At 36.9% G+C, this 27,915-nt stretch overlaps 2 protein-coding genes across 8 annotated transcripts; both read right to left on the bottom strand.

Moving 5' to 3' along the window:
* Window positions 1-220: 220 nt before the first annotated feature.
* On the bottom strand, window positions 221-21,436 carry LOC137708310 (valine--tRNA ligase, chloroplastic/mitochondrial 2). 7 transcript variants are annotated; one of them, XR_011064772.1, is made up of 28 exons: window positions 18,350-18,568; window positions 18,044-18,128; window positions 16,023-16,149; window positions 15,272-15,355; window positions 14,810-14,904; window positions 13,844-13,935; window positions 13,341-13,394; window positions 12,460-12,512; window positions 12,291-12,358; window positions 11,627-11,702; window positions 10,350-10,433; window positions 9,310-9,458; window positions 9,088-9,205; window positions 8,842-8,958; window positions 8,007-8,227; window positions 6,886-6,975; window positions 6,265-6,376; window positions 5,071-5,181; window positions 4,751-4,888; window positions 3,982-4,032; window positions 3,785-3,897; window positions 2,271-2,418; window positions 1,969-2,073; window positions 1,728-1,829; window positions 1,564-1,636; window positions 1,267-1,433; window positions 666-851; window positions 221-578 (listed from the first exon to the last, which is right to left on the bottom strand). XR_011064772.1 is itself a non-coding variant. In XM_068447368.1 (28 exons), exons 5-28 carry the CDS (start codon window positions 15,347-15,349, stop codon window positions 726-728), a joined length of 2,541 nt encoding a protein of 846 aa, XP_068303469.1. In that variant the 5' UTR covers window positions 15,350-15,355; window positions 16,013-16,149; window positions 18,044-18,128; window positions 20,498-20,800; window positions 20,881-21,436; the 3' UTR covers window positions 221-725. The 7 variants fall into 7 exon arrangements, 6 of the variants coding, with proteins under 6 accessions (XP_068303469.1, XP_068303465.1, XP_068303466.1 ...); XM_068447368.1 differs by lacking the exon at window positions 18,350-18,568 and adding exons at window positions 20,498-20,800; window positions 20,881-21,436 and having other exon boundaries at window positions 221-851; window positions 16,013-16,149; XM_068447364.1 differs by lacking the exon at window positions 18,350-18,568 and adding exons at window positions 20,498-20,800; window positions 20,881-21,436 and having other exon boundaries at window positions 221-851.
* LOC137707715 (rRNA-processing protein utp23-like) lies at window positions 20,374-21,060 on the bottom strand. Its single transcript, XM_068446620.1, has 3 exons — window positions 20,881-21,060; window positions 20,498-20,800; window positions 20,374-20,415 (listed from the first exon to the last, which is right to left on the bottom strand). Exons 1-3 carry the CDS (start codon window positions 21,058-21,060, stop codon window positions 20,374-20,376), a joined length of 525 nt encoding a protein of 174 aa, XP_068302721.1.
* Window positions 21,437-27,915: the final 6,479 nt, after the last annotated feature.

The following is a 27,915-nucleotide window of genomic DNA, read 5'->3' as shown; positions in this document are numbered from 1 at the left end:
ATGTCGTACAAATGACATACAGTTAGAAACCCTCCCCACAACAGAAAAACTAGACTTCGCATAGTGGAGAAGCTAGCTTTGGCGGTAGAGAGAACGAGTAGAGACTATTGTTGTTTTGCAAAACGTAAACGAACAGACCCTAAATTTTCACTTTATTTTTTCGTTCATTAATTGAGCCATCAATGTTTGACTTCAGATTGTAAAGAGCACAATTTTAGACTAAATTTTAGAAATGTTTTGAGAAATTATGAATTTTTTTTAATAGGATACCAAACATACACTAATTTTTTTTTTTTCCCCTGATAAATTTGAGGCACCAATGTTTGACTTCAGATTGTAAAGAGCACAAAACTGGCTAGAGCCTAAACTACATATATTACCCAATATTGAAAGAAATATGTGAGATTAGAGTGATGGCCGAACGTTATCAACAGGAAAACAACAATATCGAGGCATCTATCGGCCACTTCAAGCAGTGTACCAAGTGCTCTTTTGTTGACATGGGTTACGGGAGTTGGTATGCATCCGCAATTCTTGATCCAAAGCCAAATTTACTGCACACCGATGGTAACAAATTGCTGTCGAGAAAAAGCTTTCACGGATCAGTGGTGCACAATGCAGAAGATGCAAATCCCATAGGGTCGAGTCCAGGGACAAGTGAGTACCAATCTGGCAGTGAGATATTTCCAATTAAGCTGATGGAGCATAGATGACTGAGGGTCTTATTATGTGACCAGAACACTTGATTCGAGCAATGCTAATCGGTTTTTGGTGAGAGTAATCTTCTCTTCTGTTTCTGCTGCCTTTTCTTGAACTCCATGGACAATATCTTCAGGAGCTTTCTCCACAAACTGCATGCGCAAAGCTGATATTGTCAGAGGTATGATATGTGTGCATACATGACGAGCATGTGAACGACTATGCTAAAGAAAGAAAGGACTCAACATAACATGCACGCATCATAACAAGAAATTACTATCACTCACTTTTATTTGTTTTCATTTAACACGAGATGCAAACAATTTAACGAAACTCCAGATGATGTATGTATCAAGCGGGCAGAATTGATGTTGGCAAAAGTTCCAAAATTTCCGGTTATCCAAAATTTCTAAACTCATCTTACCAAATGTTTTAGGTTTTTATTTAATTTTGGTTCGAAATCCAATCATTTCAGTCAATGGATCCTTAGGGAACAAGACACGTAAAATACTTCTCCGATCAATGCCAACTGCCAAGCGCTTAAACATGAGTTAAAAATATTCATACTTTAGGAGAGCTGAGCCGAGCTTTAAGTCCATCATATTCTGTCTGCATCTTGGAAAGTCTCTTAGATAGGCGTTGGATTTCAGCAGTAATATCAATCATGTCAGCAAGAGGGAGATATGCCTCTAGCCCTTCACCAGCTACAAGATGGACTGATTGATCCGCATTCCCTGAAATAAAAGACATCCACCAAATATATGCCTCAGCATCAGGTCATATAAAGCCATAAAAATAAATGACAATAAACATTAACATTTCCGGGCCTTGGCCAAATGGAAAATAATCGATGAAGAAACGTGCCTGGAGGAGAATCGGTAAAATGGATGTTTTGTAAATCTAGCCTGGAGAGAAGAGCTAAAACTTCCTTTTTCTTCTGCATCAAAATATAAATAAATATTTAAGCGAGTTAGTGGTAATGATAATTATGTCCAAATAAAAATCATTGCTGGAGAACGAATACGTACCCGTATGTATTCAGTGACTTCTTCATTTGCAACTATAGATGCTGATATACGCTTTACAGGCTCAACAGAATATTCTGCTCGAGCATTTCTGATAGCTCTAGTCTAAGAATAACAAAGAAGAAAACTTAGTAATTTAATCAGCCACTTTTGACTACAAGAAAAATATACAAGATAGCAAAAAGTGCCAGTTGGATTTGGGTATGGACCACTAAACAAGAAGGATGAAGGAATATCCACTCACCAAAGCCTGTAAATTTTCAAAATTTTTAATCGAATTGCTCTTCCTTGGAAGTGAAGTCAGTGGCCACGGAGATACAATAAGAGCTTCTTTTCGGTAGGGGAGTGCCTGTATCAAAGCAATCATTCATTTTAATTGAAACATTATCGAGGACAACAGTACAATGAAAGCAAACAAGCAGTCCACCCTAAATCCTAAGCAAAAGCTTTTCCATTTAATAATTACACCATAAGAAAATAATAAATACCTTATCAGTAGAGAAGTTGAATTCAACTCAAATGCTGAATATAGTGAACCAATTTTACCTGCCAGAGTTCCTCGGTCACAAATGGCATGAAGGGGTGTAGTAGTTTAAGTATGTTTTCAAAAACATACAATAGAACTGACTGTGTGACAGAAGCAACTGAACCACCACCAGAGTGGTAAAGATGAGCTTTACTGGCCTCGATGTACCTACAGAAGTGAAATAAGTCAACAGTTGACAAGGGCGTAAATCAGTGCATCTGAGCTAGGCGGAAGATATCAACAAAAAGAAAAAGAAAACGGTTAACATTCTTATTTTCTGTTATTTTAGTAAGAAACACTCACTTTCAATGATAAAAAAGAGCAACCTAATACTGGGGAAATCTTCCAGTCGTCTAGCTAGGCTAAACAAAACAGAGTTGTACCTCAGTATTACACAGAAAAAATGAATACCAAAATACATCAGCCACTCCAACCATAATAAAATATAGCTGGACAGTAAACTCTGAAGATACTGAAGCCCAAAGGGAAGCCAAAAAACCAACTCATTCCACTAACGACCCAACTCATCCTGTGTTCCTCCAAATATTCGGAGCTTGAACTTAATGACACAAATATAATGACCTAACCAAAAAACCCAGCACAGGATTTTTCCTTTTGGCAATTCTGATAAAAGCTTTTGGTAAGACTAATCCTGAAGCTCCATTTCCTTCCAGTGGCATACATATAAAGTTTGGTCCAGCTGGTTAGTTGACCTATTAGAGATTTTATTGGCCAAACATCAACATGCTAGAAAATACCTAATCATAATACCAATCTGCATTGTTATCAGCCACAGAAACCAAAATGAGTACAGTTTCAGAAAGTATTTTGTGATTCAGAGGTTTCTTTGGGGAGGTTCAAAATCTTTTAAGGTATACAAGAGATTGACTTTATATAAGAGAAAAATATATTTAACATTATCACTCCCAATCAGTCAATTTTTATTTTGGACAGGAAACCTAGAAAAAGTAAAGCGAGATCCAGCACCTTTGTCCAAAAGGACAAGTGGCCCACAAGCAGAAACACAAGGGAGTCGTTCAGTGTATCCAATGGACGTGGATAAAGTAGCAACCAAACCCAAACCAGTAGGCAATGGGTGGAAATGCCCATGATGTTGCTATTGCCATGCAACACTTCAAACTCCTGATATGGGATTCTATACCCCACTTAGGCTGGGTGTGACTGAACCAAACACATGGATGAATTATATTGGGAGATATGGAGCACCAGCACCTGCTGGTTCTGACACGTGGATTACCCTTGCATAAACTTTCAAAGTCAGTATTCAACTTAAAACCAATTGGCATTGGGTGGAAAGTCTATAAACATTGAAGATTTCCATGCAACGCTTAGGATCCACAAAGATTGCATGTTCTCAATAAACGACTTTGGAGTGGTATTCCGCCATTTTGTGTTTAGGTTGCTTAAAGAGATTTTTTATTTTTATCTTTTAAATTTGTATAGGGACATAACATAAGACTATGCTTTTGATTATTATCTGGTTGAAAACATTTAATGGAAACTCAAAACATACCAATCAGCAAAATCTCCCCAAAAGAAATCATATGTCTCTCTTCCTACATCTCCAAAGAAAAATTTGTCATAGCTTGTGGTGACTGTGTCAATAAGCAAATGAAGTTTTGAAATCTGAAAAAGGGAGAAAAGTGAGTCGTTAAACAAAGAAGTAAAATCAACGGGCAATGCAGAAACTTAACATGACAAATATCTTACCACCCAACATTCTGGTAAAGGTAGCTTGTCTAGGAACTCCACTTTGTCAAACTGAAAAAGCATTGCCTTGATTTAAGAAATAAAGTAATACCCATCATCCTATAATGTAAATATAACCTAACGTACAATAAGATCAAAATTTCCAAGATTTAATAGAGAAGCGCAAGATATATTGATGGGCCATGATCTGATATAGCACCAGATGGACGCATCTCATGGAATGAGGGAGAGAGAGTGACTAACACATGTACATGGAGAATCATTTGGTTCCCATTCAGCCAGTGTGTTATTGTCTTATTTAACACATTTTATGGGCAGATTCAGAAAGTAAGAAAGAGGAAAGACAGCCATCTCTTTTATGACTTGCAGAAAGCATAAGAGGACACCAAGTGAAGTAATTTGTAAGAAATCTACTGATAATTTTCAATTATAAAAGAGTTGCATCAAACACCGACATTAAGCCTCTGCCCAAGTTCTTTAGTAATTGAGAACTCGCTAAATCATTCAGACACGTTCAGACATGATGTGCCTTGCAGACAAGTTTGTGATACATATATGAGCATGGGGCTATCTTTAGAGATATCAGGTCAAGCTTTCGTGAATCCTCAAGAGGAAGTTATAATTTTAGAGATACATACATGATACAGGATGGAGCATAATAATTAACTAATCATAAGTGGAGCATTTTCTGGTCAATCCTTAAAAGAATAAGTTATACTTCATAGCTCAGCACGAAATCGTATGACTTGAGATAGTTTAGCAAACAAACCTTAAAAGAAAGTATATTTTCCCAAATTGATGTATCGTTTTGACTGGGTAAATTGTGCAATACAAATTTTCCAGCATTCCATAGTTTATTAGTGAAGGCCTTGTTGGATGTCAACCTCTCAGTGGATAAATTAAGGTCCTGGAAAATAAGACCAAATCAGCCAAAATGGTAATTGTATCAAGACATTAACATGCAACAGCTGAAGACTGCATACACATATTTCTGGTCAGCAAATATAGTAAAATAATGTTTGTTTTTAGAAGCGATAATTTTGTATAAATGCAGAACTGACGCATAAGTAAAGTGACAACAACACAAACCTGGCCAGCAGTCCCTAGAGCAATTGTAAATCTTAAAGCATCTGTGCCATATTCCTTGATTGTATCTAGAGGATCTATTACATTCCCCAATGTTTTCGACATCTTTCGACCCTGAAATAATCATTACATTATTTCATATATCTGAATATCAGACACATAAAAGTAGAGTACAATTAGAGAATGTAGTAAACAGTAGGTTATAGCAATGTTTTCAGAGGTGAAGGTGTAAGTAGAGGTATTTAGGGTCTCAGGGTGAGGTGTAAGCCTTTCAGTTTTTTTTCTGTATTAATCAAAATAATAGATTGGATTTTCGGTTTAATTTTAATGATTCTTTAAACTTTTCTGGGTCCAAGAAGATTTCTCTGCTTTCAATTCAGCTAGAATGTCCATTTGGGAGTTTCGGTAAAAGAAATCCATTCAAACGGCTACATTTCACATGTAGGAAAACACGCCATCCTCTCTCTCTCTCTCTCTTTCTCTCTCTCGCGTCAGATCTGGTACGAGCGTCTTTGCACTTTCTTCGGCGAAGCGAGCACCTTTGTGTTGTGTACGCTTTTCTGACTTTTTGCTTAATTATGCTAGACCTCATGCTACAAGGTGCGCAGAGGCCAAGCCATTTTGCGTTAATTCTCACCGAGAAATTATTTAAGAATCAACCATGCATGAATTGTGAAATGCAACTGGTGTCTTATCAGAAATTTTGTTGGAAGCAATCTGGAATATAGAATATTAAAAAAAATCCAAGAAGGACAACCCAATAACCGTGCTAATAATATTTTCAATAAAAAGACAATCATACTGCACGAGCAAAATACAAAGAGGAAGTCAGGTGATCAAGAAGACCACACAGAACCACCCAGAACTGAAAAGAAAGCTAACAGGAAAGAAAGAGAGAGCAGAATCAGCACTCTCCCAAAAGATTATTAAAATAGAGAGGCTAGGACGTAATCAAATTAGCACTCTCCCAAAAGACAATCAACCTTGCACACCATGCAAAACGAACCAACAAATTAATGACATCCAAATAATTAGGCACTTCATTAGCAAGGAATTTTGACGATCCTCAAAGTAAGCACACAAGAGAGGTTGGGAATAATCTATTTCACACTCAAGAAGAAATGACAAGCTAAAAGGACAATTAAAATAACATATCAACATTGATGCAGTAGTATTTATCGTGCAGTTTCAACTTACTTGTGAATCCCTGATGAGACCGTGTAGATAAATGTATTTAAATGGTACTGTCCCTGTGAACTCAATTCCCATCATGACCATCCTCGCAACCCAAAAGAACAATATGTCATGCCTGTTCAAACATGCAAGCAATAATATAAACTTCCAACAATCTTTTCAAATGAGCACGCTTGATCACCAATCACCATAATAATAAAGTTTACAAACCTTCCAAATTTTTGTAATAACCTATCGCAATTAGTGATAAATCTACACCCCCTTGCTCAAAGGGGACAACAATCCCAAATATTGGGAATGGACTGGGCTTGAAGAACAAATCTAGAAACAATTATGTCCATTAAGAAACCAAGAGCCATACTAAAATTTGTGAGATCTAGGAGAAGCATCCCTAAAAGAGAAGATGGTTAGTCTTGATGGCAAAGGAAAGGGAGATGAGGAAAGCACGGGAAGCTGAGGGAAGTAGGTGTCTAGGAGCTAGGTATGGAAGGAGAGGTTTATGGAGGCTTAGAGAGAGAAAGTACACTAGGCTACTTATTTGACAAAAATTCAATATTAAATGCAGCCATACATGGGAAAACGAAGACAGATGGCAGGCAAATGTTTAGCATGGGATGCACGTACCCAGTTTCAAGCATTGTTGTAGGATAAAACCGCTTAAAATCCTCAACTGATTCATCTGGCCATCCAAGAGTACTGAAAGGCCACAGTGCACTGTGAAAAGGAAAATATGATATATTTAGTCAAACTACAAAGCATCTCAAATATATGAAACCTTGCAATAAATATATGAAACCTTGATGTGGATTAAAAAAAAGACCAAGTATACATTAATTGTGAAATCAAAAGCTTCCACATGCAGCAAAAAGAAAACACTAGAAATTTAATAAAAACTATTGTTACCTAAAACAATGTTCATTCTTTTGTTAAATACACCAATATGGTGCTTCATTGCTTACAAACCAAACATATTGAATCAGATATTAGTTAGGTTTAGAAGTTACCAAATTAGTTCGGTATTTTAGTTTGAAGGATCATGTAAAATTACCATTACAACTACACAAACAGTCATCTTGGTCACATAATCCCTTCAAACAACTGCGTTAAAACTGTATCCATGGGTTAAGACAAAATTGCTAAATAGGCCATGTTAAATCTCAAATCCTGGAAGCGTTGGCTAGAGTCTTCAAAGTTTTAGGTATTAGATGAAAGAAAATAGTAAAGTCCCTCTTACCAAGAATGACAATGTCAGTCTCCGCGTAAATTTCATGGAAATTAATTTTAAAGCATGAAACTTTGAACAATTCGGAAATGCTAGACCAATTAATAATGCATCAATTAAACATGGATTTCATGATATAAGACACATTGGATGAAAATAGATTGTCCCACTGCCATCACAACATACACAAATTTGAAACTTATTGCGCAAGAACTGCTTGATTTCATGGAGCATGATTGAGTATAAGCATTCTAATGGATATATTTAAAATCTTTTTTTGTTTCCTTTGGTAACTGGATGAGGTCTATTTAATGACATCTCCTAGTTCTAATTCTTTTTCCTACCTCCACTCACCACTTGAGCTAACATCCTTTTATATTCTACATAGCACAGAACATGGTAATATTACCTACCCAAAATTTAGGCAGCTTTCATACTTTAAAAGTAAAGCGGGACTTTTCAGAGTTTCTAGAAAGCAATTTCACAAAAACTTTATTAACTGGCGATCCCTTAAGGAACAAACCTCGAAAACCATGTGTCAAGAACATCCGGATCCTGATATATTTTTGCATCTTTTCCATACTTTTCTTGAGCTTTCCCAAGAGCTTCATCCTCACTCCTTGCAACTATATATTCTTCTTCACAATCTTTACCCACAATGTACCAAACTGGTATTCGATGACCCCACCACAGTTGTCTGCTTATGCACCAATCCTTAATATTTGATAGCCAGTGATCGTAAATCTGTTATTTAATAGAAGGCACAGGTGTGAGTGAAAGAATATAGCGAATCTCTCCGGGTAAGCCACTGCCTAAATGGGGAAGAGAACTTGTTGCATTAATGACATAAGGTACCCAATTTGCGATGCAATAGAAAGAAATAGAAATGTAAAACAAACTAGACCCACAATGCACAGAACAGATATCAGCACTCGTGCTCGGTACAGAGTCCTATTGGGCATGAAACCAGCGACGTCCATCACATGCTTAATTAATCTATTTTATTAGAAAAAACCTTTTTTGTCAACTAAAGAGTACGAAATGTCAATTATGCTCCCTTTAAGTTTTAATTGAGTTAATATTTAATCAGATTTAAAAATTGAGGTTAACTCCGTAAAATAATTCACTGTTTAATTAATCAATTATGCTTCTCCCACTAAATTTTCTCTTTCTGCATCATCGATCAGATGCTTTAGCTAAAAGTTAAAAAAAGAAGAAAAAAATTTATGCTTCTAGTCATAATAAAAGAAAACAGCTCCATAGCTTTTCTTTTTGTACTTGAAGGCTCCAACTGAAAAGAGAGGAAAACTACTTGTTGGTGTCCCAGAAGAGTCAATATGAGGCCAAATAGCGCATACCTTTTCAAATCTTTCAGGTATAATTTTCAGGTCTCCTTTTTCAACAGCACTAAGGGCTTTCTCAGCTAAGGGCTCCATGGTTACAAACCACTGCTTGCTTACTAGTGGCTCTATAACCTGATATTGAAAGAATTAGAGGACAAAAGGAAGAATGTATACATAATAAAGGTAACAAAATCTTTATAGAAAATCACAATTTTTTCAAAACATAGTTCAAAAACCAAATGCAAAAAGCATTCAACTCACTTCTCCACCACGCTGAGATCTGGGAACTCGTAAAGTATGCGGCTCTTTCTTCACAGCTAAACCAGTCTCCTCCAGATCTGCCCAAAGTTTCTTCCGGGCCTCAAACCGATCAAGGCCACTGACAGAATCACAGGTTTCATTACCAAATATAAGATATAGGATAAAAGATAAAGTTCTCCAATAAATTCATGTTCACAATCCAAGAACTTATACAGCATTTACCAGTACAGTCCGGCAACCTTGTTTAGCGTTCCATCCTTGTTCATGACATTAAGTATTGGAAGACCAAGCTTTCTTGCAAGATTGTAATCATTATGATCATGTCCAGGGCTTATCTTTAGCACGCCAGTGCCAAAGTCTTTCTCAACATGCTGCCAAAACAATCAATGGTCCACAAATCAAGTTATTTACCTGGAATTATAAGAGAAGCAGGCAGGCAGTCAAGGCAAATAGCGGACTGGAAAAACAAAAACAAATATCTATCTTCCGGTTACATTACACATTTTCTGATTACAAATGATGCCTTATAAAGATGTCAAGCAATATAGGCCCAGACAGCAGGCCTTGCACCACCGTCTGCAGAAAATATAACGACGTAATTTGCATAATCCTCTTGATTCAGTTACCAAATCAGATGGAATTTTCCCAAGGACAGAATTCTATTTTACTTTTTCACTTTTCAAAACATTATTCTTATATTACTTTGCACAGACATAGGATTCTAATTAATTACATATTAGTATTGGAAACAAAAACTTACAGCAACCACTTTATAGTTCTGCAAGGACATAACCACAATATTCCTTGTGTTTGTTTTATATAGCAGGGAGCATAAAGGAAGCTTAAAATAAGTATTCTTCCACATTACAGACGTCACAGCAAGTGAATAAACTGAAGAGGTGCATCAAGAAAAAGAAAAAAGAGCACTCAATTGAAATGGGGAATAACTAAGAGGTAAAGAAAGTATTCAGGCAGGCACCAAAAAGAAAAACAGAACAAAAACCAACACATAAACCTAGGTAAGGGACTTGGTAGAAGGAATTGCACACAGACCCATGCCCAGTCGAAGAGTCTACCAGTACCACTAATAAATTCACTCCCATATTAACTTTCTGCTTCTAAACATCCCTAGACATTACTGTTAGAGCATGATACCCATCAGAGATCTCAGCATCAGTAATTGAGGTTTGGCATCATACTAACAATAAAATTACAACAGCAAATACAATGATGATATAGAAAAGTAGTCCAAGATGCTTTACCTTGTCAGCGATGATAGGGACGTGACGGCCATATGTCAAAGGCACTATAGCCATTCTATTAATATATTTAGAATATCGATCATCCTGCATGACATTATAAAACATTAGGAACCATTTGGACTAACAGCTAGTACAGCAATTAGTGTTTTAGTGTCCTTTGGCAAAGAAGAATAGAAAAAAAAACTATAAAATGTGGATTAGGTAAAACAGCTGAGTGAAATTTCTAAACATACGTCCCTACTTGTTCCTTTGGGTCACATATTAAGAGTAGCTTCTGGCTTGTGTTTGGCATAGAGTGAGCTGCCGGGGAGTTTTTAAAAGAATAAGGCCCATATGCGTTGTGCAGGTTTGGACTCCATTTGGGTGCTGTGGTGGGAAAGGAAGAAGTGTTTAAGATAGGGAAGAAAAGTTGATTTCATTGTGGGACAGTTGCTTTCTTGTGGCCATGCTTTCCAAAACACCTTAGGTATGTCCCCTTTAGTATGACTTATGACTCATCTAGGCTGGTCTATTGTACTGGACTAGGTGTGGCAACTGTATTATGCTGTTTAATTGGCCTATGTCTATGTGTGTGGCTTTGCTGGTAGCCTTTTAGGTCACTTAGTTCATAAAGTGAAAATTTCAATCCTTGTTAGTCTTTGCCATTTTTCACTTTATAAATAATGAGGGTTCTTCATTGAGAAAAAAAAAGAGAAAAAGAAAAAAAAAACTCCTTGGATTCAAATGTTGGTGAACATGACCCGTAGGAGTAAAAAGATCAAACATATTAGAATTTCCCAAACAGGGAATCCAATGTTCGTTTATAGAGAGAGAAATTTCAACACTCAAAACAGGTATACGCTAGGGCTTCTTACACCTCGATTTGTTGTTAATTAAACAATACTAAATAAGGAGGAAAACAAAGATAACCATGTAAACACAAGCTTAGGTTTCATGTTGTAGAATTCAGAAAATTAAACAATATATGCACAGACCTAAGACCATTGTGCATGTACCGACTTTTTTAAGTAAACAATACATGAATAAAATCTAAATACTTAAGCACCAATTCATTAATCTAGGCCTTCACAACAAAAGCCCAGGTTAGGAATTTATATAAAAAGATTAGGTACATAGATGTTGGTCCAAAAAAATCAAAAGCAATGTCTAAAAATATTTTACCCTATAACCTTTCTAAATTGCTTAAACATTATTTACCATAAAAGAATTGTCATCACCTGGTCGATCCATAACTAAATTCCTAAAGGAAGCCAGAAATGTAAGCAAAATAACCCTACCTCAGGATGCACAGCAATAGCTACATCACCAAATAATGTCTCCGGACGTGTTGTTGCTATTGTCAGAAAGTCAGACCTAAGTACAGAAGGTAACAATGAGAGTGCATAATGTAACTCGGAAAATTGTTAGAACTCACCCATAGAAACACAGCAGTAGAAGAATTTACAAACGAACATGTTACCATGTGCAACCGAGTTTATCAATAAGTGAACGACGGCTAAAGATCGTAAAACTTAAGGACTCCCAAAATCTTGTAAACAGTAATCATCTTTTTGTTGTAATATTAGTTAGTTGTCAAATACAAAATAAACTACCAATGTTTGAACTATGAATGTCACAGTTATTGTACCAACAAATTTTCCTCTCTAGAGGGATAAAGTTGTTTTTTTTATAAATAAAAAATTATATTAAAAGAGGAAAAAAGACAACAAAAAGGGTGGTTAAGCAAACCACCCCAACCAGAAACCGGAAGAGAAAAAGCCAGCTCTCAGAGCTGAGTGGATTAACATAAGATCTGCACTAGCAACCAAATATCAACAGAATATTTTGCACCAGCACACAGTAATAGCACAACAGAAAACATATGCTTCTACACTCTAATAGACCATATAACGTTAAGAACACATTTCATAAAGGAATCAGAAATGGTCAGCTGGCAATTACTTTACACCTCCAGCAACACGATACTTAAGATAATAAAGAGTTCCGGATTCTTCATGATATTCTACTTCCTGTTCACAAATATTAAGGGCCATGTCAAGTATTGCATTTTAAAGCACAAGCTGAATCGAGATTAGAGCGTAACATATACACGAGACTAGATGAAACTTACCAAGTCAGAAACGGCAGTCTGTAGACTAGGAGACCAATTCACCATGTAGGACCCTACGTATATACAAATAACAAAACAATATACATGTAAGTCACACTTTCTTGTGAACGATAAAGCTACAGCTTACTCTTCCAAAATCAACTCAAAACCAGAGGGAGAATTTCAGGACAAAAGTGTAAAATAATAAGGTTAATATAAATTCAACTGTTCTGACTAGAGAAAATGTTTGTTTCGGTCACCATAGAAATGTAATTGTTGTAATACACAAGAGAGCTAATTCCTTACATCTTGACTTTTGCTATTATTCAGAAGAAAAAAACTGTCAGCTTATTCATTACTGAAGACTTCAACATACAAGAATTTCAACGAAAATTCTGACATACCAGTTCTTTATAAGATTAATATGTCACCATATATTTCAACTTTTCACAAATAATTCAATTCTTTCAAATTTTCACAAACAGAGAACACATCTAACACGAAGCTAGTAGCATATTCGCAGTACAAATATGTCACCATATATTTTCTAAAATGGCACCACATAGATTAATGAAAAAAATATCCTTTAACAGAAAAACTCAACCAAATACTGACTCAACGAATCAACGTAATGTTTCACAAAGTTGGCACGCTATAGAGCACATATCAGCTTATGGTTACAGACAACCAGCCATCCCACATGTATGATGATAACTTGAAGCTAAGAACTTCAAATGATGAGAAAAGTTGTCACAACATGAAGTAAAGAATAACAAAAACTAAAGACAATGGATGGGATTCAGCAGCAAAACAAACCCACCTTCAGAACTGACACAGGCCACAACAAAGTTCTCCAGAACCTAGGATTATGGAAGATCTTTAAAAGGAACTTAGGGCTATACCTTGATAGATTAAACCTTTCTCATGAAGTCTGACAAAGGCCTCTACAACAGCACCTGCATGGAGTAAAAGGATATGAGCCTTGACAGATGAAGCCCTTTCCTTCATAATGAGTTTTGATTTTTTCAGAAAGAAATAATAAAAATGATCACAATACAAACATTTACTAGCTCCTAACAACATTAGTGACCTTTGAAGTTAAAACTGCTCTTTTTTATTACATCTTGAAGCCCTAAAGAAAAGTTTTAATAAAGTGTGCATATGCAAGGGGTTGTAGCTCAAGTGGTTAAAAGCATTTACTCATGAAACCGAGGTCCTAGGTCTGGTTCCCCCCCCCCCCCCCCTCTCCCCCAACCAATCAATAACTTTTGCATATAGTAGTAGACGATTCATAGGTGCCCTGTACTCCACATGGGAACTTGCCATACCGTGCCCCCTTGGGGCTTACATTTCATTGATACTTTCTCAATTGATTAGAGTTCTACAAGATAGAAAAATGCCTTACGACTTAGCTGTTCATCAAGGGTGAAATGCTCTCTATTCCAATCACAAGAAGCACCAAGTCTTTTGATCTGATTTATGATGGTTCCACCATACCTGATATTATAATCTATTAACAACTAACAAGTATAAATGGAAACAACAAATTTCATTGGAACATTAATGGCAGCAATTCACTTTTTCTGGGAATTGTATTTGGTATAAATTAGTAAATTGAAAATCTAATCATATATGGTTCCACAAATTTTGAATATAAAAGACAAGAATTCAGAACAGAATCATAACTACACAAGATTTTACTTCAAAAATAGGGATGCTTTTTGAAACGAATGACTGGTATAGGGTACTTTTCAGTAGAATCTTTAACTTAGCTAATCTTCAGAAGCAGAATAATGATGATCATTCATTCATGCTGCAGGTATTAAATTATGAATAGTAGGAATCAGTCAATTTACTTTTTCTACATTGCCCACCCAATGTTGACTTGTGAAATGAGACTTCCATACAATCCTAGCTTGCTTTCAGGGTCTTTCATGAAGTGGGCATTCTCCAAAAAGTCATCTTTACAAATAAAGAACTAACTAGATATTTAGAAGAGATGATGCACAAAATTAAAAGAGAAACCTAACATGTTCAGTAGATATGCCACAGGCCAAAGTATATATTTATCGGTGATTCAGTGTACACCAAAATTGTTTTCCATGATTTTTCTCTTTTTTAAAAAGAAACAATATTATTTATCAGTGATTCAGCGTATACCAAACTGCAATATAGCTTTATAAAGGCCATAGCAACATCCTGTACAAGGAATTCTACGTGTTGTGACAAGAAACAACAGTTTTTCTCTCTTTTTACTAGCACCACAAAAAATATAGTACGGTAGAATGCACGAAAGAAAGAGAGAGAGAGAGAGAGAGAGAGAGAGAGAGAGAGAGAGGATAAACAATGGAAGATAGATAAGAATATATACTTCTCTTTCCACTCCCAAACTTTACTCACAAACTCATCTCGACCCAAGTCAACCCTTCTAATTCCTTCAGAAGCAAGCATTTTTTCCACAACCAGCTGGTAGAAAAAGATGAATATTAGTATGAGCAAAAAAGTCAAACTAAGATAGGCAAGTTACGATTCTAATTAATACAAAAAGTTGCAAATTAAGACAAAATCAAAGCCAATGAACAAATATAGATTCCGAAATTGACCAACAAAGTAATCATTAAAAAACCAAATCCCAATCATGAGCTCAAACAAATAAAGAAAGAATCCGATCAAAGCAGTTTCAACTCTTCCAGAATTTAAAGGAAGTTGCAATACAAGCAGTTATAGAACACAGAAAATTGTAAATGAAGATGATGTAAAGTATTGCAATAAAGATGTGAAAACAGTGGAAATACTTGTCTTGAAACACAGGCTTCGTGGTACAGAGACAAACCTGAGTTGCTATACCAGCATGGTCAGTCCCAGGAAGCCAAAGTGTTGGTTTCCCCTTCATCCGATGATATCTAACCATAATGTCCTACAACAGAAATTAATGAAAAGTGAATAGAAGAAGTAAGCAGCAGTAAGAAGCAGTCGAATTAAAATTTAGGAAAATTGAACCAAGTTCATCCACATTTTTTCAGACAAAAGTTCAGTAATTTTCTTTTTCTTAGATTAGGTCCTTCTAACCATTTGACAAATCCAAGCCCCAATCATCATTAACTACAGTACAATACGGGTTTGAAATCCCGCAAATTAAGGTATTCAAATTGTAAAAAACTCAATATTTAAGAGGTTTATTTTCCTACAGGCTACACTACAAGGCCCAAAGGTACAACTGACTTTGTGTTGACACTTGGGATTACTATTTTTATCAGCTATGCTTTGATATTCTGTACAAAATCTCATTACACATATAGTCCTTAGTTCTTCCAATTCAATTCCAATCTTTCAACTTCGTGTACCTATATTTAGATATTTCAAAATATTTTCCATGTCTTAGTCAACTATTATTTATACAACCTCGCACCAGTATGTGCAATTAAAAATGAACACATTCTTGGGCCACACGTGACAGATGAGCAACAGTTACCTATGCCTAGAAAACTAGAAGCATGGCTAGGTGCAAACACTAATATGCACTTCAACAAAAAATGACAGAGAATGATAAGATCCAATACTTATAAACAAACACCTTTCACAACCTCAAGAGTCACAAACATCGCATGCCCCATATGTAGAGAACCAGTAACATTTGGAGGCGGCATTGAGATCACAAAAGGATCACTTCCTTGGCCAAGGTTTGGCCTAAAATAACCTTGAGACTCCCACCTAACAATCAAATGAATTCATTAACATGCAATGATTGTACATAAAAAAATAGACTAGTAAGCACCACTTGATAGAATCTGTAAACTGGCATGTGAAAGTACAGGCAAGAGTCAAGACACACATGCAGCAACATAATTTCTTTTAAGTTGAAATTAGAATGTGTTTTTCATTATAAATTATTAAAAATTACAATCACTACATAATTTATTTTACGTTGAAATTAGAATGTGTTTTTCATTATTAAGTATAAAAAATTACAGTCACCACATTAAATACATGCAGAAACACCATAGGCTAATGCAGCATGAAACTGAAACTTTTATCACCGGTGTAAGTCAGAGATCTGACAATATATCTGAAACAGCTTCTTGGAACTTAATCCTTCATACTAATGGAGAGCAATGGCGTAGATCAATTATAACTAGGAAACGTAATAACACGTAAGGTACCAAAAAAGTGATTCTCTCTTAACTATGCCACAAGAAACCCAAGTGCTCTGGAGGCATTGGGTTTGTGGACTTCCATAGGAATTAAACATTAAGAATTTCACTCAGTGATAATTGGATCAACATGGAATATGAAGTTAGAAGCAAGGTTCTGAAAGACGCTAGACGCTAGTCGGGCAGCGAGCTGAGGCCTAGCGCCTAGGCGGCTAGGCGGGTGCCTAGGCGGACTAGGTGGATTTAAGTAAATCTATTATATTTTGTGTAAATAAGTGTGTTTATACTTAAAATATATATAATTTCATTCTAAACTACAAAATAGAATGACATATATATTATGAAGTATTGGAACATAATTAAAATATGGGGAACATGCATACAATGTGTATTCATTTAAGCATTCAACAAGTCTCTTACAATTTATTGAAAAAAATAAAATGCAAAATGAAAGTTATCTATTTTTTGTCTAAGTGAGTCACAACCTAGGCGGGTGCCTAGGCGGTCTAGGTGGGCGCCTCAGCAACTCTAGGCGCCCTTTCTTAATTTTCAAACGCCTAGGCATTAATTGAGGCGGTGACCAACCGCCTAGTGCCTAGGCAGGGCCTAGGCAATGCTAGGCAGGGATTTTTAGAACAGTGGTTAGAAGTTTAGACTGGAAAACTAGCTTGGTTGTCTTATACACCAAATTCCGAAAATGAAAAATAATCCAAAAAATGAACAAATACTTTTAACTTTCATAATAATTTTGGTATCCAATTTATTTTCTATACAACAACACCCCATAAGTATCAGGACTAGCCCTGCATAATGCATTTCAAGCATCAACAAGAAAACTTGAAAAGATGTCAGGTGCACTGCAATAGTATCACCTGAAGAAAGATTGGTTACTGACACTTCAAGAAAGATGTCAACTGTGAACTCCAACGCAAACATTTTCCCAGAAAAAAAGTGCTGGCCTCCTGAGTTGTATAAGCTACTTTCCAACGATTGAATATACTTAAACTTTTTCCTCAACTCTAGTTCAAAAAATGGGAAAACTCATCTTTCATCCCAACAAAACAACTTCAGTTACAAATTTGGCATATACATGACAAAAAGTACATTACACAATGAGGCAATACAACATCACATAAGCAGAGCGGTCCAACTAAATATACTGCAAAGCCTCAAATTCAGAACTAACAGTAGAACGATAGCATTATATCAGATAACATCAGACCCTATAAATCCAACACCTGCCTTCAGATACAGAAGCTTCCCCGATTCACGTTAAGGAAAAAAATAAAAAAATAAAAAAATTCGACAGTGAATTGTAACAAAAAGAAAATCACAGAGAATGCGCATAACACCAAAGCACCCGTACTAAGGCTGTATTTATTTATTACTGTTACCCCAATTATTGGTCATAACAAAAAGAATGCAAAAGAAAAGCTTATAAGAAACAATATTACCAATTGTATATCCGCTCTTCTGAAGTAAAATCAAAGGTCTTTGCAATCTCTGGAGACGTAAACACACCATTCTCGGAAGCAGCAACTGAGACAGAACAAGAAATAATAAATGCACCATCCAACAAATTCTACAAACTTCAATGAACAAAATTCTACGAATTAAAGTGATTAAAATTCAAATCCTTGATTGGTTAAGCTCAATTCTCAGTATTTTTCCAACTGATAACAACATGAAAGGAAAGCTACATCCGAATTTTCTCGGCAACCAAACAAAGAATTAAGGGAAAGTGAGAGGGTAATAATCACCTGACAAGTGCTTAGGCTTAAGAGGATTGAAATGCCAGTAGGATAGACTGGTGCGACGACGTCTTTTGGAGAAGAGAAGAGGACGGAGCCTGTGAGCAGAGCACGACGACCAGAGAGAGGGGCCGGGGAATGTCGTTTGGAGAATCATCGTTTTGGAGAGAAACGCTCGTTTTTCGAGGTCGTATTTTCCAGGTGAGGAAATGACGATAAAGATAAACCCTGGTAGGACTTTAGCTTAAAGAAGAAGAAGGGTTTTAGTTTGTGGCAGAGAAATAGCGGAGGTAGCGGATTGCGAATGGATCCCACTTCGGATTTGATCCGTGTAATTTTTTCTTTTTTCCATAAAAATTTGATAAAAATTGATGGCACGAACCGCATTGATGTGATTATCGGTAATAACATTGGTTAATGTTAGAATTCGAAGATTAAAGTGAGGAGAGCTCAATTTCAAGGACCATTCATGATAAAAACCCGAATACGCATAGTAACTTTTTTGTAAGGACAATTAGATCTTAAATTAGATCGTTTGATCTATGAAAATGGTTTGATTCATCAAAATACAAAGCGGTTAGATCTATAAAAATGCCACTTGTACGAGATGAAGGTTCATCAATTGAAGCTGCTTCTATGTATTTTATATTTAATGTAATTACGTTGAGCATCTTCAATTGATCATCTGAATCAGTTTCGGACAAAAGCTAGAAGGATGAGTTGGTTCATATCCAATCACACTTCTAAGCATGAGGAGTAAGAGGTTTTAAGTTTAAATATCGTGAATAACAAATAAGCTCTTAACCTTAATTACTATATTTTAACAATTTTTAAAATAAAATAACTGTTATTAGCATTCCAAAAAATCATTTTGCATCATTCACAAGTCTACTTTTCTTTCTAAATATATAGTGCTAATAACAATTTGCAAAATAAAAACTCTATATCAATTGGTTCATAAACATTAAGACTTCCTAAATTAAACTTATGCTTGGATATAAACTTTTTTAAGGAGCTTAAAAGATAGTCTCTTTACTTAAACTTTGACTTGATAGTATAATTAGAGATGCTTTATATGTAATTAACTCGATTCTCAATTCTGAAAGAGGTTGTGAGTCTTGTGACCATCTGTCATCACATTTCAAGACAAGTTAATACTAATTAAGGGTGATTAGTGAGTGTTGAGAAAGTCAACAATCATATAAGATATTTGCCTAGAGTAGCATTTAATCAATGTTGATTTGACCAAATATGTTGCAATGATTACCGTTCTATTAGTGTTGATTGTACCAATTAGCTAGATATTTACTTTCCTGTTTTGTATCAATTTTATCAATCATAAGAATCAATCATATGGTTATTTCCTATATATACTTGCATATTGTAATTTTAGAAATTATCAATAAAAAAATATTCAACCATATTAAAATTTAATTGTCGATATTACTGTTATGATGTTATTACGGTGTATTTATGTAATTCATTGTATAGTCTCAGTTACGAACCTAACTTCCTAACAACGGTGTATTTATGTAATTCATGTAATTGGGTTGATAACATTTATCGAAGAATCCTTTTTCTACATGGCCACAGCTACACAAGTGACCGACGCATCATCTGCATCCCAACCATTCCTAGCCGATGAAGAATCAATTGCCAAACCACTCGAAACTACCCAATTGCCGGTATTCAAATTCGACGAGTACATGTCAACGAAGGCAAAGATGGTGGACAAAGCGTTGAACGAGGCTGTGCCGTTGCAGTACCCCGAGAAAATCCACAGGGCAATGAGGTACTCGCTTTTGGCAAGCGAAAAGCGCGTGCGGCCGGTTTTATGTCTCGCTTCGTGTGAATTAGTCGGAGGGGACGAGTCGCTCGCAATCCCAACGGCTTGTGCTGTTGAAATGATCCACACCATGCAGGATTGCAGCTATACTGAGGCCTATCCGTGTTTATAGTGTATACTATATATACTATAAACACAACAGGTGTCCTCCTTCCAACATCTTACTTCATATTATGTGCAGTCCATATCAAAAAAGTTCATGGGATGAATTATAACACCTCACATAAGACTGAATATAAGCAGACATGTTGAAGAAAAGAAAAATACATTTAAAATATCAATGAATACGAAAGAAATGAGTTTGGTAGTACCTTTGCCCTCTTTCTCTTAAATTGAACTTTATCCTTCACTCCCAATCCTTTCCTAGCGGTATCCCCTTTTGCTACAACCTGTGCTTCCATGTTCTGATCTCCAGAACCATCTTCTTCACCAGAGGGATCGTCTTTTTCATGAGAATTCAGAATATTCTTTTTCTTCTTCAACATCTTGTATTCCAATTCAGTCATATGCAAGCGTTGTTCTTCTGAAGATTTGACAAATTGGCGTTGGGCATCAGAAGGGGACTCAAGCAAAAGAGCAGTTCTCAGAGCGTATATAGCAGGGACACCTCGTATCTGCAAGTGAAAAGATGTACAATGGCAAACATAATGAGCATCAAACCAAACTGTATAGAGGATTCAAAAAGGCCATCAACCTTGAGAAGTTTCTGACGAAGATCAACGTGCTGAGTAGCAACAAAGAAGTGCTCGGAATTACTTTGCCCAACAACATCCAAGATGCAATCCTCAGCACTTGCGGGACTCTCATGATCACACCTTGCAATAATAAGGCTATTTGCAGCTTCAAGAGACTGTGAATACGAAGGACCAAGCATCGGACCGTGTTGTTTCAACTCAGCGAGAGCGCATTTGGTGGTGAATAGCAGGACAGGGACCCCAAGGACATTAGAGATGGCCTTGTCGGCGGGGGTAATGCGATTGGTGACGAGGTGGTGCACGAAAGTGACATCGCAGAGCACCTTGTACGGCTATCTGAATCCGTAGCATGCTGTGTAGAACCTCACACTCTTCCGGTGACGCTTCTGCCTTTTCACTCTCATTATTCTGTCCTAATAATACTGCCCAATAATCCTCTCAGTCTTAAAGCAAAATACAATTATACTTCAAAATTAAAACTTTTTACAGTTTCATAAATCAAATTTCATCAAACTGAGTTCAAGTACTCTAAACCCTAAATATATATATATATATATATATGCGTGTATATGTATCTAAAAGATGAAATTTTTACAGTTCCACAAATCAAACAGACACCTAGAAGAGCTAATTCAAGCTTTGCCGCAAAATTGAAGAAGAAGAACGAAAAGCTGAAGAGATTAGAAAGAAGAGGAGAAAACCCGAAGCAAAACACCGGCTGGGGCAGAGGAAGTCTCTTCCGAAGTGGGAAGCTTCCGGCGTAATCTTGTCGAAAGGTGGTGCGTTGCCGCCGAAATGGTGATAGGAATCTTGTGCTCCGCTGAAATCAGAGGGAAGAGGAGAGAAATTGGGCAAAATTGGCTTTCCGTTAGGTAACGTTAGGAAATCAAATTTTTTAACGGGTTTAGGGTTTAGGGTTTAGGGTTTAGGGTTTAGGGTTTAGGGTTTAGGGTTTAGGGTTTAGGGTTTAGGGTTTAGGGTTTAGGGTTTAGGGTTTAGGGTTTAGGGTTTAGGGTTTAGGGTTTAGGGTTTAGGGTTTAGGGTTTAGGGTTTAGGGTTTAGGGTTTAGGGTTTAGGGTTTAGGGTTTAGGGTTTAGGGTTTAGGGTTTAGGGTTTAGGGTTTAGGGTTTAGGGTTTAGGGTTTAGGGTTTAGGGTTTAGGGTTTAGGGTTTAGGGTTTAGGGTTTAGTATAATTATTGATATATATCGGCTGAGTAATGGTTTGGTTGCGTTGTTTGTTTTTTGTCTCAGCGGATAAGGCGCTGAGGTAAGACAGGGAAGACTCCGGGTTCGATTCCCAGCGGATTTTTCATGCTTTTTAAGCTTTTTCATTTAATGAGCTTTTGTAATGGTCACCTGGAGGGTTATGAGAAATAGCCTTTCTGCACATGCTCATGAGTGTGCGGAAGACTATTTTTAGGCAAGATGTGCGGGGCTTGTAGAGTTGTTATTATTTTTTTACATCGTACGCGCATAAAGACATTCTTAAAATTACAATGTGCTAATGCGACGTAAAATGTTTAATTTTAATATTTGTACTTGTCAAGAGATATTCTTTCATTTTAATTTGTTTTGGCTAAAAATTCGTATGAACTTTTGCACTGTTAGATTTAAATTAAGATACTTCAAGCCCTTCAACTTGAGAAGAGGCACATGAAGCTAAACATAATGTTCCTGATCAATCTCCCCTATCACAAATGCCACAAAAAAAAAAGAAACTTATGTCCAAATGATAGCAAAAGAAGTCACATCGTCAAACTGAGTAAATAAACTGCACAAAAAGACAACCTTGATATACAAAGAGAAAATTAACCCTCTGTCTAAAAAAAACACGGTAAAATTACAAACTTGATGTCCGAATTAGTCACCCAATACATACAAACATATCGAATAAGAAAATTAATAATATTTTAAAATTATTTCTCGCATTCCTCAAAACTAAAGAAAAATCGTATCAGTAGTAAATTAAAAATAACATAGTAGAAATGTTAGCTAACAAGGAGAAACCAATGCCCACTTGCATGCAAACCAAGGCATGTTTCTCCTCTCCCTTAAGCTGACTATGCAAAGTATTACTCCGTCATATCTTTTCTTCCCTGAAACCATCTCTATTCCAAGCATTAGTAAACCAAACTTGTGATAATTCCAATTTTTGAGTGGTAGCAATTTGAAATAAAGGGCAACCAAAGTATGCTATAGCAATGCGGATCACTACAGTTGAAGTAAGGTGGGGCAAAGACTATCAATCCCTGCAAGCATCAGTTACATTCAAAATAAAGTTATGACTTTTAACTAATATATATACATGGATGGAATTACTGTCATTTTGCATAACATACACAATACCTTAATAAAATTAAACCATAAATTGTTAACATAATAGTGCAACACAATTAGGGGTTCGTGAAATCACGAAAAAAAGAAGATAAATGAGTAAGTCCACCTTGCATTACATAAGTAATCAATATAAATTGAAAACCATCATATTAAAATGGACAGTGAAACTAACACCCCCTGACACACCCCGACCGTGATCGGAGCGTGCTGGCCGTCACACGAAGGTGACGTAGCCATGTGCACGTGCGGAAGCCAATAAAGTAATAATATAAAAGTACGAATAAATTAAAAACTAGCATACAAAGTACTAAGACAAGTGCTAGCGTAAGTGAAAGACAATTTCAGAGCAGGTCTACAGCAGTCCAAAAGAAAGTTGCGACATAAGTACACCCAAAGGTGACCCTACGCTGGTGAGTATCTGTCAGAAAAGCCGGGAGAATCCTCTGGGAAAACCACCGAAACTGCTAATCAACTAGAACCTGGAGGGGCGCAAAACAAAAGCGTGAGTGGGCAAAAACAAAGCTCTTTGAAAACCATTTAGCAAAAAACATTCTAACCCCTCGCCTTAAAACCTGTATACTTCCCAGAAAATAGTCATATATACGTACGTATAAAAATGCCAATCATGCTCAAGGGTATGCCAAACATGCTCTAGAATATGCCATGTCGGAAACTCATAATGAATGCAAGTGCCCAGGTATAAATCATATCAGTAATATAACATCTGGCAGCCGGAGTCACCTAACGTGACCTGTACGGCTGCATATAGAGCTCAAATCTCAACCCAATAACTGAACCTGCCCACGAGTCGGAACCATCTAAAGTGGTCTGTACGACAGGCCTGGGTGTAATACATATATACGCTCTAGTGCTACGATCACGTGAAGGCTGTGCGAATAATCGCGGGTCACCTACGAGTCGGAACCACCTAATGTGGTCTGTACGACAAGACTGTGCACCTAACTTGGATCCAAGCTGAGCGTGTGGTGCAGGAGGTGAACATCACGTGAAGGACTGTGCCCTACTCTGGGCGGGAACACTAACACCGGGGGTGCAGGTTATGAGCTCTCTAAGCATCTCAAACTACTGTTGTATGTAAATATGAATACCACTTACCTGACACTTACCTGTGCGTCCACAACACCCAATATGCATAAGTGTATGCATGCCACTACTAATGCATGCAATGATGCATAAACGATAATAATAAAGTGCATGGCATAACATAAATAACCCTTTTTAATCAATTTCTGGGAATATAAATGTATATAGGTATATACGGAAAACAAAAGCCCACTCACTGGTAAGTGGAAGGGTCGTAGCCCCCCTGCCTCGAGTGCGAACGCTCGTCCTCGGGGTACGTGTCACCTATATGCGAAATAACTATAAAAACGTTAACTTTAAAGCACATAACCAACTTCTCGTAATAACTTCTCATACATTGCTCAAAATGGACAAATGAATATACCAACGTGCTCTACACAACCTCAGGAACACAACCATATTTTTAGAAAAAATTTCCTTCGCCGCACGCGCCCCCATGCGCCGGCCAAGGCACGGCCACACGCGCCGGCCACGCGCAGGCACGTGTGGCGCACACGGACGGCGTCAACTGACGCCGTTAGGAATATTCCGTCAGTTTTGACAGATTCCGTTAACGGCGTCAGGAATATTCCGTCAGATTTGACGGAATATTCCGTCTCCTTCTCCGGAGAGACTCCGGCGACGTCGCCGGCGTCGGAAAACTGGAAAAACTTCAAACCTTGTTTTCTCACTCGTTTCTCAACCATTTTTCATGATTCTTGAACCAAATTAAAGCCCTAGACTAGTAGAATCACGTTATACAACTTTTAAAAGCTAAAACCCACGCGATCATACCTGTCTCAAAACTCAAAACTCGGCCAACTTCAAACCAGGCCTTCCCGACGTCCAATTTCGTTTAACGAGCTACTCCGACGCTTCTTAGGACCTCACTAAGACACCTACGAGCTTAGAAATCCCAAAAACTCAATGTATAAATTTTGCATGAACAGTACTCAAATCGGCCATTGTCGAATCGACGTGAAAACGAAGGATTTCTCACCTGAAAATGGTATGGCTGTGCTCCCCTCGACCTCACGAGTTCAATGGTGTAGTTGGTTTCCTCGATCTGTGATGGGTTGGGTGGTTTTGGTGTTTGTCCGTACGTCGAAGGAAGAAGAAGAAGGAAGGGAGAGAGAGAGAGACACGGGACAGAGACAGAGGAAGAGAGATAGGGACAGTGTGTGTGTGTGTGTGTGTGGCCCAACACATGCCAACACCACACCACCCACCAAACAGAATAACGAAACGAACTAGGGGCAAAAATGTCATTTCACTAGTACGTTATAATAATCCCGGGACGGGATGTCACTCAAGATTAATGAGTAAGTCCACCTTGCATTACATAAGTAATCAATATAAATTGAAAACCATCATATTAAAATGGAGAGTGAAACTAACCCCCCCCCCCTCTTTTTCCCTTTTAAATTCTGCAAAAATGAGTAACCATTATTTAACTAATAAATTAGTATATAATAAAAAATTTAATAGAAAGGCAACCTGTTGTAAATACAAACAGAATGACTGCACCAAAGCCTATTAAACCAAAAAGAAATGAGGAGAATGTGGAGGAAATTAATATTAGTAAATGCAAAGAACTAAATGAAACGTATACCCACTACGTATTAATGGTCCAAATTTACAATCCCTATTTAAGATTGTTAAAATGAAACTCAAAATGAATGATGCTAAGAATACATGTATGCTATCTTCGCTTGCGAAACTCAAGTAGTTTGCAAAAGCTAAGAAACTGTATACTTGATAAGACTCTGTTTTGTGGACTCATGATCCTAGGGTTTCAAATATACTTCTTGTAGCGTACATCAAAGAAGACAAATGAAAGGGCTAAAACCTTTCATAGTCGGATGGTGCAAAATATACTTCTTCCGTATTTTTCTTGTGAAACCAACTTCAAAACTAATTATACAAACTAAAATTTTTCAAACATTCACTTACCCAGAAACCAAAAAAGAAAATTGTTAAGAGTTTTAATTAAGTTTAAATTCTGCTTTTTTTAATTAAATGAAGCTGACTGGATATGTAGAAACCAAGTCAAGCTTGAGTCCTAGTTTTTAATTAAAATGAAAATATCGGGCCTTAAGCACTACCGCCCGCAAGGAGTTTGGCTCCATTATCAACCTCCAACACTGTTTAGCCAGAAGAACGTCATTGAACATCACAAAGCTCCTTAACCCAAGACCTCCCTCCTCTTTTGACCGACCCATCTTTTCCCTGGATACCCAATGAATCCTATTTTCACCCTGTTTTTGTCCCCACCAAAACTTCGAAATCATGGCATCTAGTTCGTTACAAAACAATATGGAAAACTTAAACAAATTCATTGGCTAAGCCGGGATTGCTTGTGAAAGAGTTGATTTCTTCCATCCTTGAAGCTTTTCCATATGCCTACCTTTAACATAGGCAAGACCGGATTTCTTAGATCGTCCCCACATAGCAGGAACCCCGAGATATATCCCCAGGTCCCCGACCCTCTCCATACCGAGAATGGCCGCCAGATGTTAAGTGACTGTCTCAGGCACATTGGAACTGAAGCAAACACTAGATTTCAACTTGTTTACTAGTTGTCCCGAAGCCGCACAAAATTCATCAATCAACTGTATTAGGTGCCAGCAGTTCACTTCCTTCGCCTTGAGAAAGATAAGAGTATCATCTGCAAAGAGTATGTGGGAAATTGTCGGACCTGACAGGTTCATCTACACACCCCTTATCCACTTTCCATCGCTTGCCTGTTGAATAAGAAGCGAAAAAACTTCACTCACTAGAAGAAAATGGTAAAGGGATAAAGGATCCCCTTGCCTAAGACCGCGAGATGGCGCAAACTTGGATCCAGGTTGTCCATTGAGCATGGTGGCAAAATTCACTGATGAAATACAACCCATAATCAAATTTCTCCATCTACCGTTGAATCCCATTTTCTCCATAACCATCATTAAAAAATCCTACTCCACTCTATCATAGGTCTTATGCATATCCAACTTGATTCCCAAGTCAAATTTACATTTCGCTTTTCTTGTTTTTAGGAAATGAACGAGCTCATGTGCAATGCCAATATTATCTTGAATTTGCCTTTCTGCCACAAAAGCATTTTGTGTAGGAGAAATTAAAACCGGTAGAATCTGTTTGAGACGGTTGGCGAACACTTGGATAGCACCTTATAGGAATAGTTGCATAAGCTAATGGAACGAAATTGAGCAACATAATCCGGTTTTGAACCTTCAGAATCCAAATCCAAGAATTTTCGGAGTGTGATTCCAGATTTTAGATGGGCTCCATGTGTTTTTGATTCCCTAAAATTTTAGTAAACAACAAAATGACTTGGAAACAATGCAATTCCTATTCCTTCATTTCAATTCCGGTTTGGTAAACACGCCATAATGAAAATGATAATATTATGTTATAGAAACCCATCTTGCTACCTCGATCTCAAGAAAAATAACAATAAACAAATAAATAAAATAAAGTTTCCTGATTATGTTAACCAATGCCTCAGATCTAACCAAACCATCAGTTGTTTTTGATGAAATTTTCTCTCTACTTGTAGTTTTCCTGGTAACCAAACACTATTTTCTGACTCAGATTAATCTCCACACCAAACT

The sequence above is a fragment of the Pyrus communis genome, chromosome 11 (assembly GCF_963583255.1).
Source record: "Pyrus communis chromosome 11, drPyrComm1.1, whole genome shotgun sequence".
Classification (NCBI taxonomy): domain Eukaryota; kingdom Viridiplantae; phylum Streptophyta; class Magnoliopsida; order Rosales; family Rosaceae; genus Pyrus; species Pyrus communis.
The sequence above is the reverse complement of the archived record's forward strand: the minus strand, read 5'-3'. Positions and strand labels throughout refer to the sequence as shown.

Coding starts and splice junctions, on each gene's coding strand:
- LOC137708310 (XM_068447363.1), bottom strand. CDS start 18,497: ATGATTCTCCAAACGACATTCCCCGGCCCCTCTCTCTGGTCGTCGTGC. Junction 10,434..11,626: donor CTATTGCTGTGCATCCTGAG/GTAGGGTTATTT, acceptor AATGTCATGCAG/GATGATCGATATTCTAAATA. Junction 8,228..8,841: donor TACCTGAAAGATTTGAAAAG/GTATGCGCTATT, acceptor ATTAAATAACAG/ATTTACGATCACTGGCTATC.
- LOC137707715 (XM_068446620.1), bottom strand. CDS start 21,060: ATGCTTGGTCCTTCGTATTCACAGTCTCTTGAAGCTGCAAATAGCCTT. Junction 20,801..20,880: donor TTCGTCAGAAACTTCTCAAG/GTTGATGGCCTT, acceptor TTTCACTTGCAG/ATACGAGGTGTCCCTGCTAT. Junction 20,416..20,497: donor TTAAGAGAAAGAGGGCAAAG/GTACTACCAAAC, acceptor GCTTATATTCAG/TCTTATGTGAGGTGTTATAA.